Here is a 17235-nt window from a genome sequence, read left to right on the forward strand (position 1 = left end):
TCATGCCAGATAGGCTCCATGCCCCTGTCCTGAGCTGCTCCACTGGCCAGAAGGCCTTCTCACATTGCCTGCGTCCTGACACTCCGTGCTGGCTGCTGCTCCTGTGCAGCTGTCCTTCTCACTTTGCTTGAACTCTGAAAGCTGAGATTAAATAAGATATTTTGTGTGAAGTGTGTGTAACTACAGTAAATAATATCTATTATTAGTGATAGTTGTGGTAGGCAGAATTTTAAAAATGCCCCCAAGATTTCTAATCCTTGTGAATGTGACAGGGACTTGTGTGTGTAATTGTTATGTTACATGACAAAAAGGGATTTTTTTTGCATATGTTAATTAAGGTTACTAATCAATTGATTTAGGATTACCAAAAAGGGAGATCCTATAGAGGTAGGCCCAATCTAATCTTGCCCTTTAAAAGCAGACTAGCAGCAGCAGGAGAAATCAGATGTTTTGAAGAAGGCTTTCATGTAGTGTCACTGGGTTTGAAAATAAAGTGGGCCACGTACAAAGACTTTAGAGCAGTCTCTATGAGTTGAAAGTGGCTCCCAGGTCACAGGCAGCAAGAAAACAGGGATTTCAGTCCCACAACCACAAGGAATTCTGCAAAATACCTGAATGAGTGGCAATGTAATTTTCCTTCTAGCCTCCAGGTAAGGATGCAGCCTGTGAAACACCTTGGTTTTGGCCTTCAGAGGCCTTAGCTGAGAAGAACCCATCTGAGCCTGCATGGACTTTTAACCTACAGAACTGAGAGATAATAAATGGATATTGTTTTAAGAAGTTTAATTTGTGGTAATTTGTTGCACAGGAGTAGAAAACTGATAACACAGTACATCTGGGTGATATCTGAAGGGAAAAAAACATTTTGTGCGTCAGAGAAGACAGATTGTGATTTACATATGGTTATTCTTTGGGAGGGACAGTTATCTAAATCTATCTCCTGAAGGTTGAAGTGCGCTACCTGGGGACATTTGCAAGCAAAAAGTGCTCAAGGAGAACCTCTTATTGCTAGATATATAATATTAATTAATTAGAGGCATGGAAATATTTTCTTTTAAAAACAGTGAGTTATGCATTAGGTTAGTATATTTTCTTTTCTTTTTAAAATTGATTTGAGGGGGAGAGAGAGAGAAGCATCAGTCAGTTGCCTCCTGTATATGCCCCAACCAGGGATTGAACCCACAACCTAGGTATGTGCACTGACTGGGAATCAGTCCTTCAACTTTTGGTGTACAGTGCAGTGCTCCAACCTACTGAACCACCCAGCCAGGGCAAAAAAGTTTATTTTCAATTTTTTAGCACTTTAAACATATGCTGGCTTATGTTAAGATTATAAAATAATCTCAGAAAAAAAAATTCTTTTTTGGAGTTGATGAAGGTAATCTGTGGAAATAAATATTAATTCATTTAACAAATATCAAAGGTCTGCTTTTTACTAGATGTTGTGCTAGATATGGGAGACCTGATCATGAACAAGGCAGATGTGTGGCTTTTGCTATTGCTAAGCCTACAAGCTAATGAAGGTAACAGGTTATATAAGCAGTTAAAATACAGATCATAGATGCTATAAGTGTGGTGGGGAAATTGAAAAAAGCTATTAAAGCACAAGGGAAATATATCTACACTTGAGAGATTCAGAAAGACGACTTAGAGAAACGCTTCTAAACTGAGTCCCGGGGGAGAGAAGGTAGTGAGGGGAAATGAGGGAAAGAGAGGATACAGAACATTTGTGGCAGTAGTAACAAGACATACACAGTCCTAAAGACAAGAGAAAGCGGAACCAAAAACTCAGTCATTGTGGCCGAGGCATGGAGTTTGAGAGGGACAATTCAACCTGAGGCTAGCACGGGAAGCAGGACCAGATGATTAGAAGTTTGCAAACCATATTAGGGAGCATGGATTTCATTTTAGGGGAAATGAGGAGTCATTGAAATAGTTAAGCAAGCGAATGATGCAATCAGATTTCTAGCTGTCAGAAATTAAAATGTTGTTTTTGTTTTTATCTCTGACACTTTTTATTTTTCTCTGATCCCCATTCTAAGGTTAGGAGGGCAGTGATGCAGTAAGCTATAGGAATGTGATGGGAATGAATATTTCATAGATTTTATTTGTCTTTGGTGAGACTTAAGATGCAGTCTAGTGCTGTAGTTCAGTATGTTTGCTCTTGAGTCTGTTGATCTGGGTTTGAATCCCAGAGCCATCACATACGGCACAAGTCACTTAACTTTTCCAGGCCTCAGTGTCCTCTTCTTTAAAATCGGGTTATTAAAATTTAGCTTTAAAATCCAGCTCATCAGGTTGTTAGGATTAAATGGGATAATGTGTATATTAAGAGCTCAGGATAAAGTAAGCACTCAGTAAGTTATTATTATACTGCTAATAAAAAAGCTGAAAGTTTATTAATAATTTTTTAAGGCCAAGTGAAAAAGTTGCCCTGGCAAAAAGTTGGTATTCAAATGAACTTTGCAGCAAAACAGCTGCAGTGAAAGCTGTTAAAAATTTAGCCAAGTTAAAATTGAAGTACACTTACACAGCTAATATCACGAAGAGTATTATAGGATAAGCCCTTTGTTGGGCCCCCCAATAAGTGTTATGTAGCCCACCCACGTTATCTAAGGTGATCTTCTTTCCTTAAGAGTAAAGTGATTATAGATACTACCCACATCTACAAAATTCCTTGACAGCAATACTTAGATTAGTGTTCAATTAAATAACTGGATATTATAGCCAAGTTGACATACAAAGCCATCACAATGTCCTAATTTATTAATCAAGGGAATGCAAATTAAGATTGCAATGATATGCAATTTTATATCCATTAAATTGATAAAATTTAAGTATCTGATAACATCAGACATTGTAAGAATTTGGATTTGTGGGACTCATGTACTGTTGATGGGAATGTAAACAGGTACAACCATTCCAGAAACAGCTTGGCACTTTCACGTAAAGATGATCACTTGCATGTGTACAGCCCAGGAATTTCATTCTTTCAGAAATTCTTAAACATGAACACTAGGAAATACATATGTAAAATTTATAAGAGTGTGATAGTTTTTTTTTTTAATGTAAGTAGCCAAACAGTAACAACCTAGAAACAAGCCAAATAAATATTCATTGATAGAAAAATGGATACATAAATTATACTAGTTACAAAATGAACTATTAAACAGTAGTGAATAAATGAACAGTCACATGCAATATGGTGAATTTTCAAAACATAATATTTAGTATAAAAAGCATCGCACAAAAGATTAAAACTAGCCTCGTGTCATTTGTATAAAGCCCAGAAACAAGTACAGGGAGTGGTGCCTCAGTACTTGTTAATTCACTCCGGAACGTGGGACGGGTGCCGAAACCAGCGAGTACGGAACGCGGGGAGTGATGCAGCATTTTCTCTTGCGGGGTGGCAGCGTGACTCATGCAAGTCCTAGCAGGTGAGAGGAGTCCTGAGCACCGAGTGCTGAGACATTTTTTTCTCATCCGAATGCAAGGGGTACAGGAATTGACAAGTTCTGAAGACGAGTCCCTGCGTAGGACTGTAAGACAAAACATTGTTTGGTGGTACATACCTGCATGAGGGACCCATCCCTACATGGTGGAAAGCAGCAGGTGGCCTCGCCGACGAACACAGGAGTCGATGGAACAGCGTTGCTAATGTTCTTATCTTTCAGTTGGGTGCGGAGTTCTGGGTGCTTATTTCATTATTATGTCTTATAACTTAATGTCTGTTACAAATAATCTTTTCATATTAAAAAAAATCCCTTAAAATTTTAAAAGAAAACAGATATTTGTTTTTTTTTTAAATTCCATAGAAGTAGAATATAAGAGTAGAATGCTTTAATCTATGAAAGTCTTTCGTACAAAGAAAAATAACTTAAATGAAAGTAAGTCTGTGACGGATGTAGAAGACAGTGTGATGCAGATTTAAAACTATGGCAGGATTTCATTCAGGAAGAAGTCCAGACCAACTGGAATGATAGTTCCTTAACTTTTGAGGAGTCAGTGAGTAAATGTTTTGAAAGTTATTTATCTTCTGCCCAGTAGACATTGAATATGTGCAAAATTTTCATTTAATTCCAGAGAGTGATAGTGAATCTGATCTGGAAATAGGTTACTAAAGCAATCTAATATTATCAATTTTGATGAGCTGATCTTATTGTAAGACATTTGTAAGTGATAGTGATGGTCAGAGGACAAAGTGTTTTCATCATAGCTGCTAATTTGTTTCTTAAAATTAACTTCTAAGTTAATATAAATGTCATAAAACTGGATTAGTAAAGGGAGATAAAATTTTAGTCCTTTTGGTTCTGTGAGGTGGAGCATGGTAGAATTTTGGCAAATGATTGTTAGGACTCTTTCAGGTTTTGAGTTTTTAATTTGGCCAACTTACCAAGGCTCAAATTGAGGGGTGACCCACTTTTGCCTGGGTCAAAACAATCAGGACGTGGAGAAAAATAATCGTCTTTTTCTTTGCAGGAAGCTTTGTTAGGTTTCCAAGTTGGCAAAATCTGCACCCCACATCTGAGACATAGAAGGCCATGGTTAGAAACACAGGTATTTTAAAAACGGAATTTCTAAGTTGCAAAATGCACCTTTGAATACTTGAGATCTCTCAGGTGAATCGCTCAGCTGACTTAGTAACATAGCATGTCATTTGTTTATGGGTACTTGATAATGTGAAGTGCTGTATCATGTTTTCTTTATCTGGCATTTGACAGCTGTTAACTAGTGAAATGAGAGATTAGAGCCTGTGCAGCTAAAAAGCATACACTGGATCTCAAACAAACCATGTCACTGTCTCCATAAAGTATTAAGTTAGCTGATAGGCAAGATGTATATATTATACTATTGAGAGAGTTGAGTTTTCTTAATGAAGAATATAGAATGTTTTTCAATTACAGTTTACATTCAATATTGTTCTGTATCAATTTCAGATGTACAGTATAGTGATTAGACAGTCATGTACTCTACAGAGTGGTTCCCCTAATATTTCAAGAACCCACCCACCTGGCCCTGTACATGGTTATCACGATATTATTGACTATATTCCCTATGCTGCACTCTGCATCTCTGTGACTGTTCTGTAACTACCAATCTGTACTTCTTAATCCCCTCACCTTTTTCATCCAGTCCCCCAACCCCCTCCCCTCTGTCAACTGTAAGTTTGTTCTCTGTATCTATAAGTCTGTTTCTATTTTGTTTGTTCATTTATTTTGCCCTTTAGCTTCCACATATAAGTGAAATCATATGGTATTTGTCTTTCTCTGACAGATTTATTTCACTTAGCATAATACCTTCTAGGTCCATCCATGCTTTCACAAAAGGTAAGATTTTATTTTCTTTTATGGCCAAATAGTATTCCATTGTGTATATCATGGCATTTTTATCCACTCAATGGACACTTGGTTGCTTCCACTTCTTGGCTATTCTAAATAATGCTGCAATAACATGGGAGTGCACATATTCTTTTGATTGGGTGTTTCAGGTTTCTTTGGGTATATGTATTCCCAGAAGTGAAATTGCTGACCCATAAGGCAATTCCATTTTAATTTTTTGAGGAAACTCTACACAATTTTCCACAGTGGCTGCACCAATCTGCATTCCCACCAACAGTGCAGGAGGGTTCCCCTTTCTCCACATCCTCACCAGCACGTGTTTGCTAATTTATTGATGATACCCATTCTGACAGATGTGAGGTGGTATCTCATTGTCATCTTGTTTTGCATTTCTCTACTGATTAGTGATGTTGAGCAACTTTTCATATGTCTGTTGGCCATCTGCATGTCTTCCTTGGAGAAGTGTCTCTGCAGGTCTTCTGCCCACTTTTTAAGTGTTTTTTTCTCCTAGTATTTTTTATGAGCTCTTTATAAATTTTGGATATTAACCTGTTATCAGTTGTATCATTGGCAAATATCTTCCTCCGTGTAGTAGGTTCTCTTTTTGCTTTATAAATGGTTTCCTTTGCTGTGCAAAAACATTTTAGTTTGTAGTCCCATTTGTCTATTTTTTCTTTTGTTCCCCTTTCCCAAGGAGATATATTAGAAAATAAATTGCTACAAGGAATATCAGATTTTACTGCCTAAGTTTTTTCTTCTAGGAGCTGTATGGTTTCAGGTCTTAGAGGTCTTTAATCCATTTTGAGTTTATTCTTGTATATGGTGCAAGAAGGTGGTCTAGTTTTATTTTTTGTATGTATTGTTCCAATTTTACTAACACTATTTATTGACTATACTATGTTTACACAATTGTATGTTCTTGCCTCCTTTGTCAAATATTAATTGACCATATAGGTGTGGGTTTATTTCTGGACTCTCTTTTCTATTCCATTTATCTATATGTCTGTTTTTATGCCAGTATTATGCTGTTTCGATTACAATAGCCTTGTAATATAGTTTGAAATAAGATAGCATGATAACTCCAACTTTGGCTTTTTTTCCTCAATATTGCTGAGGCTATTTAGGGTCTTGTGGTTCCAAATAAAGTCTTGGATTATTTTTTCTAATCCTATGAAATGCACCATTGGTATTTTGATAGGAATTGCATGGAATCTGTAGATTAATTTGGGGTAGTATGGACATCTTAATGATGTTAATTCCTTCTACATGAGCACAGTATATACTTCCATTTATTTGTATCCTTTTCAGTTTCTTTTTTTTTGGTATCTTATAGTACAGGTCTTTTATCTCCTTGGTTATATTTATTTCTTGTTGTTTTTTTTTTAATTTTTTATTTTTGATGCAATTGTAAATGGGATAATTTTCTTCGTTTCCCTTTAGGATAGTTTATTATTGATTTGGTATCATGCTACTTTACTGAAGTCACTTATCAGTTCCAGTAGTTGTGTGTGTGTGTGTGTGTGTGTGTGTGTGTAATCTTTAGGCTTCCCTATATATGATATCATCTCATTTGCAAATATTGACAAATGCTTCTTCATTTCTGGTTTGGGTGCCTTCTATTTCTTCTTCTGGTCTGATTGCTGCCTAGGACTTCCAGTGCTATTTTGAATAAGAGAGGTGAAAGCAGACATTCTTGTCTTGTCCCTGATCTTATGGGAAACACTTAGTTTCTGGTTGTTGATTTATGATGGTGGCAATGGGTTTGTCATGTATGGCCTTTATTATGTTGAGGTATGTTCCCTTTATTCTTACTTTGCTGAGATTTTTATCACAAAAGGTTGCTGCACTTTGTCAAATGCTTTTTCTTAATCTATTGATATGATCATATGATTTTTTCCTTCATTTTGTTTGTGTGCTGTTAGCATTTTGATTAATTTTTGGATATTGTACCAATCTTGCATCCCAGGGATAAATCCCAATTGATAGTCTATGATCTTTTTAATGTATTGCTGGATTTGTTTCACTCATATTTTGTTGAGGACTTTTGCATCTATGTTCTTCAGAGATATTGGCCTATAATTTTCTTGTAGTGTCTTTATCTGGTTTTATAGTCAGGAAAATGCTGATGTGGTAAAATGAGCTTGGAAGTCTTCCTGCTTCTTGAATTTTTTGGAATAGCTTAAAAAGGAGAGGTGTTATTTCTTCTTTGAATGTTTGGCAAAATTCATCTGTGAGGCCACTTAGTCCAGGACATTAGTTTGCTGGGAGTTTTTTGATTACTGCTTCATTTTCATTAGTTATAATCGATCTATTTGGATTTTCTGTTTTTCTTGATTCAGTTTTAGAAGACTATGTTTCTAGGATTTTATCCATTTCTTCCAAATTGTCTAATTTCTTGGCATATAGTTGTTTGTAATATGTTCTTATAATCCTTAGTATTTCTGTGGTGTCAGTTGTTACTTCTCTTTCATTTCTGATTTTATTTATTTGGGTCCTCCTTTTTTGTTGATGAGTCTGGTTAAAGGTTTATCAACTTTGAGTATCTTTTAAAAGAACCAGCTCTTGGTTTCATTGATATTTGTATTGTATTTTTAGATTCTATTTCATATATTTCCACTCTGATCTTTATTATTTTCCTCCTTCTATTTACTTTGGTCTTTGTTTGTTCCTCTTTTTTTAATTTCCTTTAGATATAAGATTTGATTGTTTATTTTAGATTTTTCTTGTTTTCTGAAGTAGGCCTGTATCACTATGAATTTCCTTCTTATGACTGCTTTCACTATGTCTCATAGATTTTGTGTTGTTGTGTTTTCATTTTTATTTGTCTCAAGATAATTTTTTATTTCTTCCTTGATCTCATTGTTAATCCATTCATTGTTTAATAACATGTTATTTAGCCTCCAGGTGTATGTACATTTTTCAGTGTTTTTCTTGTGATCATTTTCTAGTTTCATACCATTGTTGTCAGAGGAGACGCTTGATATTATTTCAGTATTCTTGAATTTATTAAGACTTGTGTCCTAATGTGTGGTCTGTTACAGAGAATACTCCATGTGTACTTCACAGGAATTTATATACTGCTTTGGGGTGAAATGCTGTGAAAATATAAGTTAAATCCACTTGCTTAATGTATTGTTTAAGGTCACTGTATCCCTGTTGATATTCTGTCTGGAAGATCTATCTATTGATCTGAGGTGTTAAAATCCCCTACTATAACTGTATTACTGTCAGTTTCTCCCTTTGTTCAATACTGTCTGTCCAAGACTCCCACAAGAGCTTCACAAGAAAAAGCGCACCACAGGTCCTGTCTGGGTTACACCCAATAGACTTTTCTGCAGGGTGTGAGCTGGTCAGGGTGGGGCCACTGGGAATCAGGAAAGGGCTAGAGGGTCCCCTGTTGGGGTGTGGCACTGGTGGCATGCAGGGGGAAAAATGGCTTCTGCTTCAGAGCCGCACAACTCAGTGTCCAAGACTGTCTACTCCCGGGTTTGGCTGGATCTTCCTAATCGTTCCCCAAGGCAGAGCACACTGTGCCCTAACTGCCGCAGACCTCTCTGCAGGTCTAGAGCTTGGCATGGGCTGCTGGTAGTTAGAAGATAGGTTAGTGCACTCCCCAGGCTGGTCCTGAAAGGGTAGGAGTGCTCCACCCAGGGAAGATGGCATCTGTGAGTGGTGTGCCATAGGTAGTCAGCACAGAGACCTTGGGGGCTGACCCTCCAGGTCTCTCCTCGGGGCCGTGCAACCCGATTTTTCTCTATTCTTAGTCACCTTTCTTCCACCGGAGCCCTGGGTGAGTGACCAAGAACAACATCTTGTGCACTGGTCTTTTAAGATGGTGCCTGGGTCTCTAACCAGTTCTCATCTCTCCCTGGTGGGGAGAATCCCCACTGATTTTCACAGCCAGGTGTCATGTGTGTGGACTTCTCTTTCCGGCTCAGGTGGTTTTGGCTGGGGATCCCAGCATTGGGTTGAGACCCTCGCTCTTGAGTGGGCATCTATGTAGCTGAGGTATCCCTCTAGATTCTCAACCACTACACATGTGTGTGGGGGCCAGCCCTTTCTGCGTCTCCGCCCATCTTACCAGTCTTGTTGTTGCTTTTTCTGTAAATCCTTGGTTATAAGACTCCTGTTCAGCTAGTCTTCAGATGGTTATTCAGATTGACTGATCTATAATTTAGTTGCAAATCCCGTCTGGTGCTGAGAGAAGGTGCATGTAGCTTCTACCTACTCTGCAGCCATCTTAGGTCCCCCACTATGTTTTTCTAAGTCCAAGAAAACATTGGAGCTTACAAGATAAAAAAGAATTACCATAGTAATATATAAACTATCTGTTTATCAATCATATTACTATATAATTTATCAAATAATATTTTACAAAAAAAATAATATTTTACAGAATTTTTAAGTATACTTATTTTAAAACATTTCTAATACTGACTTACTAATTAGGAATACTAAATTATCAACTTTACCTTTCTTTTTCTTATCATAGGTAATTACTTTTTTCCACCAAGCATTGTTTTGTGCTTTTTTCCCCACAAATAGGAATTTTCTTATTTGTCACCACTAAATGTCTGAATTTTAAACAGATTCTTAGACTGGGGGCTTAGATCCATCAGTTCATTCAACTTTAGCACCTGTCTCATCCCTGGGAGCTCTTCCAGAACTGCTGCCTTCACCATGAAGCTCCACGGGTTTTCTCAAACTTGGGCTTCTTCCACACTTTGACTTTACTAACAAAGACACCATGGAGCAGATAAATAGATGGCAAGCTTTTCCTCTGTCTTTTTCAATGCTACCTTGAATTAATTTATTGACCACTTCTTTCAAGTCATTTGTCTGCCCCTCTTAGGTCATGATTTTCATCATCTTCTCCAGATTTGGCAGACCTGTTGATGTTGAGCATAAGAGAGGGCTTTCACATCTGATTGTTGTGTTTTTTAGTAAAACAACTCAGAACAGATGAAGCAAATGACCATTGGCAGTCTTGACATCAACAAGAGCCTCAATCATAGTCTACCACTTTTTGACCAGGGAGTCATGGGTAAGATCCACACCATGGAAATTAGTTAGGCAGTTTTTGCCCTGGACATCCTCAGTAATTAGCTTAAATATTCTAAATGCAACTTCATCGTTCTGCAGAACAGCTAGGCTCACTTCAAAATCACTACCCTTGAGATCATCCATGCAATTTTGGTTCCTTGAGTTTTTGTGACGTCTTTCCCCAGTATTATATTAAACATAGTGGTGTTTTCACATCACATCTTTCTTAGAAAATGGATCAACCAGTTTCTTCTTGTCTTTCTTTTTGCTGCCTTTCGTAAGGTTCTTATCCTCACTAACCACCTTGGTGCTACTCAGAGCCAAGAGGCCCAGAATTATGTTTTTATACTTTGTCTATCATATCATTCTTTTTTCCCCTTGCAGTATATTCAAAGGAAAAACATTTCTTAACTTGCAGCTGTCCTTTTATTTATTTCCCACATGATTACTTATTAGGGCACTAGTGATACTGTGTTTTTAACTATTAATAGTAGTGTACTATTTTTGATTAATACTGAAAGGAATAAGCAATATGGCATAGAGGTTAAGAGTATGGTCCTGGAACCAGACCGATAGGTGAATCTTCATTCAGGAAGTTACCAAGTATATGACTTTGACAAGTTACTTGAATTTGCTCTAGCTTCCTTATTTTTAATGAAAGGGGTAAGCTCAGTGCTCTGGTACCTAGTAAAAGCTAAATGACTATTAACTATAACAGTGCTAATAATTATTATTATTGAATTAATTAGTTTATATTATAAACTTAACATACTAGCACTTGTATATGTTTAGTTTATTTATTTCCAATATACAACAGGTTGGCTATAAATCTCCAATCTGGGATCAGAATGTCCACCTGTGTGGAAATCCAGTTCCTTTAAAAAATAATAACTGCATCTGTTGTGCTTTATGAGTAAATTTTTTCAAGGCCAAATATCAATTCAGTGTCAAAATACTTAAATTATTTTCACTTTAATGTATATTTGAGTATCTGGCATATGCAAAGCAATATAGGTAATATACAAATATATGGAAAATAGTTCCTGTGCTCAAGTATATATCAATTTAACAGGATGGATTAGGAATAGAAATGTGCTTTTCAGGCCCCCAGGTGGATGGAAGTTACGATACCAGAAGAAACAAGTTGAGACTGGAGTACTAATTGAAGCAGAATGAATCAGAAGGCCAGTTTAAACATCTTGGGGAAACAAACTGAACTATATACCACAGCGGTCTCCAACCTTTTTGGCACCAGGGAGTAGTTTTTCCATGGGAGTGGGGTGGGGGAGAGAGGAGGCAGTGCTCAGGCGAGTTTTGCTCACTGTCTGGTTCTGAACAGGCCACAGACTGGTACTGGTCCGAGGCCCGGGGGTCGGGGACCTCTGATGTACCATATCTTGGTGGTGGTTACTTGTTTTCATACCCAGAGATCTCTAAGCTAGGTGTGCAGTCTGCATTTATTTATTCTCCATGCTGGTACTACAAGCGTCTATCTACAGGTTTATTACTTGTTAAGAATTTGGTATGTAGTACACAAGTAGAAATGTTTAATATCATTTGTTTTTCTATAAGAGAGGCATAAATAAAGTATGACCATTGTTAGCATAGATGTGGGAAAGGTCATGTCCTATGGAAAAGAATTGGGAAAAGATTCCTGGAAGAACATGTGAGCTGAGATTTTAAAGGAAGCATGTGATTTCAGGTGAAGCTTGGGAGCATTAGTGGTATGTTTGCCCCATGCTCAGTCAAGGTATCAGCGTAAACAAATTCAGAGTCAGGAATGTATGTGGTGTAGTCACGAGGCAGTGAGCAGTCATTCGAACAGGAACATGGGAGTGTGCAGGGGTTGTACTGGAGTTTTTTGGGGAGAGGTAGGTTGATACCTTGTCTGGTGGGCTTTAAATGTCTTTAATTTAAATAAATAATAGAAATTGATGGAAGATTTTTTAAATGGGAGAGGGTGATGGTAACGGTGGTAGGCTAACAGCTGGACTATGCACTAATTGCATTTGTATACTAATTGAATTCATGTTTGGTCTCTTGCAGGAAGTTCACGATTTATTACAAGACTATGAGTTAAAGTATTGTTATGTGGACAGAAATAAGCGTACAGGTGAGATTTCAGTTCTAAGCATTTGATTTCATTTTGATTGTACATTAGTCATTATAAAACAAAAAAGCTTAGTGTTTTTTCATTCTTAAGCTAATCACTGAAATTCTTAAGCATTAAACCATATAAATGTAACTCATAAAATTTATTTTCTGAAGATATTATTGGTATCCTAAATTTTAATCACATTAATTAATATAGTGTTACTAGAACCTTGTCCCTGGCTGGTTTGGCTCAGTGAATTGAGCGTCGGCCTGCGAGCTAAGTGTCGCTGGTTCGATCTTCCAGTCAGGGTACATCAGAGAAGGAAAACTCTGACTCCAAAAAACCTCCGCTGCCTTGCGGCATACCTCTTCAGGGGAAAGGCTAAGGGAGTAAACCCCGACAGAAAATCCGGAGCCGGAGTCCCTAAGGCGGTTTGATGTTGTAGTCAACACCGGCAACTCCTGCGGCGCACCTGAAACCAAGCTGTATTGACTCCGTCTTTCCCTTGGACCCTTCAGCTGCGAAGAGAGGGGAGGTCTGCTGCATGGGCAACAGCAGACCCTCCATATCACCCTGCCCAGGCTCTGTAGCTTCAGCTTCACTGGAGAGGACACTCCAGCGTCATCGCAAGATTTCGATTCAACACGGGAGGAGACAGATACCGTGTCACTCCCTAGTCGGACTGCACAACCATCCTCGGCGGTGCAGATAGACTCTTAAAAAGCTACACCATCGTCTCTCGAGACGGACGGCTGCCGACGACGACTAGAACCTTATGAATTTTTATAATGACTATTCTAATATTATAGGTTTTAATGTTAGAATGAGTATTATTTACAGGCTTTGTATCTTCAGTTTTAATAATTTATTACTAGACTTGGTGAATAAACTGTATGATTTGACCTTAGCTAAGCCAGTTGGGAAAATTGCTTAATTTTTCTGGGTATTTAGTTTTATATTTGTGATATTAGAAGACTAAACTAGATTAGTTCCTTCATTACATATGATATGTAAATGTCAAAAAACATTTTTTGAGGTGATAAAAAGTAAGGAAAAATGTGGAGGATGATATAAACACTATGTATATATCAATTCCCAAATTAGCAGATGTTTTGTAAAAATATATTTTTTAATGTTTAAAAAAATTTTGTCTTTAAAAAATATATATACATTATATGCTAAAGCCCTAATGTAGATCTATTGAATAAAAGTCTCTGGTAGTATGGTTAGAAATTCTGCATTTATTTTTTTCTAACTTTAAAAAGTTAGAAAAAAGAATGTAACAGATAAAGATGAAACACGGTTCCTACCTGTCTCTGATTCCATCCCTTCTCTCCCCCCTTACCTGGTACATACTTTCTGTGCTTTGCCATTATGTTGTGGCTGTCATTAGAGCTATTCACAGATTCTTGTACTGTTTCTTCTGGGCATGAGGTAAGACAGTTCTTCTCTGTCTGTCTGTGAAGTTAGGAGTGGACATGTGATTTGGTTTTTGATGAACGAAGTGCGAATGGAAATGACATGTATCTTTTAGGTGGGAGATTTGAGAGTCAGCGTGTGATTCACTGCGGCCCCTTCTCGCTGCTAAAGTCATAGAGGGAGATGGCAGCACCTCTTTCAGCTCCGGTTCCAGAGTGGCTGACGAGAAAAGCCTCGTCCTTCCTTTTTTCCTTTCAGCATGAGATACATGCCATGAACAACTACAACAAAACCCTTTGTTTTGTTAAGCCTTTGAGATTGTGGGACTGTTTGTCATCAGACTAGCTTGACTAGTACCTGTAGTTTTATTATACTAACAGTGTTGTTCTCAGTGTGTTTAAAACTTTACATAAATGCTATTCTGTATGTTTCATGTAGTAACTTTATTTTATCTCAACCTTACTTTCAGATCTTTTTGTGTTGATACATATAACTCTAGTTCACTGATTTAAACTACTGCATATTATTCTGTCCTGTCAATTTATCACCATTGATAAATCTATTCATTACTGGTAGGCATTTAGGAAGCTTTAACCTTTTCAGTATTTCAAACAATGCTGCAAGGAATATGCTTCTGTTTGTCTTTTTACAAACATTGCAACTGTTTCTCCACAAGTAAATTACTGGGTCATATGTTATGTACAATTTCCTTCTTTTTTTTTTTTCTTTTAAGATTTTATTTATTTATTTTTAGAGAGAGGGAAGGAGAAGGGGAGAGAGAGAGAGAAGCATCAATGTGTAGTTGCCTCTTGTGCACCCCCAACTGGGGACCTGGCCCACAACCCAGGCATGTGACCTGACTGGGAATCGAACCAGTCAACCTTTGATTTGCAGGCTAGCGCTCAATCCACTGAGCCACACCAGCCAGGTCATGTACAATTTCAGTGTTACTAAAGATTGACAAAGGGTTTAGAGGTAACAGTCTTCAGGGCTCATACAGGGCAAAGAATAGTGCTTTTCCCATCAGCTAGGGTGATAAACCTCATAATTCATGGTACATTAGGAGGAATATTCAGAAGGGTCTTGACTCAGGAGTCAAGAAAATTAATTCTCGTCTTACCTAACAAAATTTAAAAGTGAGACCAGAAAGGATCAGGCTGTTTTCTAGTAACTTAACCACATCCTAGAACAAAACTTAAGAATATTTTTATAAATACAGAAACATCAACACCCAGTGACTTAACATTTATAGTGTCTGGCATCAAATACAAAATTACCAGACATGACAAAGAAGCAGCAAGCTACAACCCATAATAAGGAGAAGAATAATCAATCAAAACTGCAGAATTAATGAAAATGGACATTAAAAAAGTTTTTATAACAATGTTCCATCTGTACAAAAGATTATAGTAAAGTTTGAACATATTAAATGGCAATGTGGAAGATAATTGAAAAATACCAAGTCAGATTTCTAGAGATGAAAATTGTAATGTCTGAGATTAAAAAAATACAGTAGATGGCATTAACAGCAGAGTAGGCATTGAAGAAGAATTACTGAATGTAAAACATAGGCATAAAAACTATCTAAAATGAAACAGAAAGAGAGAGAGACTATAAAACATGAACAGAATAAGAGCAAGCTATTGGACAACTTCAAGAGTCCTACTATTAGAGTAATTATAGTCTCTGAAAGAGGGTCGGGGTACTGCCGAAAAAAAATTAATTAATGGCTAAAAAAAATTCCAAATAACATGAAAACTCTTAACCTAGAGATCTGTAAAGCTTAACCAACACCAAGCACAAAAGCAAAAAGAATACGACAAGGCACATTGTAATCAAATAGCTTACAATTAGTTATAAAGAGGAAATCTTAAAAGCAGCTATAAAAAGAAGGGGGGGGTGAGACAAAGATAAAGATGACTACGAATTTCTTGGAAATAATGCAAGTGAAAAGACCATAGGGAAAAATCATTTTTTTAACTGAATTATTTACCTACCAAATATATCTTGAAGAACAAGAGTTAAGTGAAGATGGTTTTTCAGCCATATAAAAGTTGAAAGAATTTTTTACCATCTGACCTGCATTACAAAAAATGTTTAAAGAAGTCTTTTAAGCTGAAAGAAAATGGTACTAGATGGAAATCTGGATCTATACCAAAATCTGAAGACTACCATATATGGTTATTATGTGGGTAAAGACTATTTTCTTAATATTTACATTTCTTCAGAAGATAATTAACTATTTAAAGTGAAAATAATACTGTCTTATAACACCTGTAGAAATCAAATGTATGGGAACAATAATACAAAGGCTGGGAGGGGGTAAATGGGAGTATACTGTTGTAAAGTGCTTAGACTCTACATGAAGTGGTCAATACCACTTGATGGTAGACTGTGATAAGTTAAAGATGACATCATCACCCACTAAAAGAGTACAACAAAGAGACTCAATAATTAAGTAATGTTGCCTTGGATTTCAGTAGCTATGGTGCTGCTTCAAGAACCAGATAATTAATAGATAGATTAAAAGACCTGGTTACAGTTACAAACTATAACCTTACTGTATGTAGTAGGTTAGAGGAAGTAATTGTATTAAAACAGGATACATTAGGGAAATAAGTTTTTGCCTGCTTGCCATGAAATGTCTCAATAATAAATTAACTAGTAGAGTAAGCAATGGTACAAGGATAAATAAAATTATGACTTGTGAAAGGATCGGGACCAATTGTGGAATGTTAAATTTCAATAGGAAAGTAGAAATAGAATTAATTTCCAAATCCCTTACCCTTTTTTCTGTAGTGACACCTGCTATTTCCATAAGAGTCAATGTGAAAAATTTTTTTGACTTTTTTTTAGAGAATCTGTGGCCTTGGGAAAGAAATGGAAGAAGCTATAGGAGAGAATCAGTGAGCTCCTTTCCATACTTACTGAATTTTAAAATATGCTTCATTATTTTATCTAAATTCTACCATAAAATATCTTACCTGGGTTGAGCAAATGCAGATATCTAATGGAAGGAAAATAAGAGGTTGTCAGTTTTTAAGTTTATTAATATAAGTATGTATACCTTCATTTATTCAGTAATCCTTGGGCTGGATTTGAATGTCTGCTGAAAAGTTTTGGGTGGCTGAAGACTTGGGGAGAGATCTTGTAGGCGGGGGGATTAGATGTGTAATGGATGTAGAGATGCCTGAAACAAGTTGATATCTAGGGAACTACAATGTTTTTGGAGAATCAAGAACTGTGTTGGGAAGGGCAAAGTATGGCAGTTAATGAGTCTGGAGGCAGAGCATAAAGGACCTTGCGGGGCATGATAACTGAGCTGACACTTGGCTTTGT

At 36.9% G+C, this 17235-nt stretch overlaps 1 protein-coding gene across 1 annotated transcript in view; it reads left to right on the forward strand.

The window, feature by feature from the left end:
• RAVER2 (ribonucleoprotein, PTB binding 2) overlaps window positions 1-17235 on the forward strand; it is a 70414-nt gene that overhangs the window by 12841 nt on the left and 40338 nt on the right. The window contains exon 2 of the mRNA XM_090269565.1: window positions 12429-12495. Within this exon, the coding sequence (XP_090125691.1) occupies window positions 12429-12495 (67 nt within the window). The remainder of the gene's footprint in view (window positions 1-12428; window positions 12496-17235) is intronic.

The sequence above is a fragment of the Furipterus horrens genome, unplaced genomic scaffold, assembly GCF_987537825.1.
Source record: "Furipterus horrens unplaced genomic scaffold, mFurHor1.1.pri manual_scaffold_3, whole genome shotgun sequence".
Lineage (NCBI taxonomy): Eukaryota > Metazoa > Chordata > Mammalia > Chiroptera > Furipteridae > Furipterus > Furipterus horrens.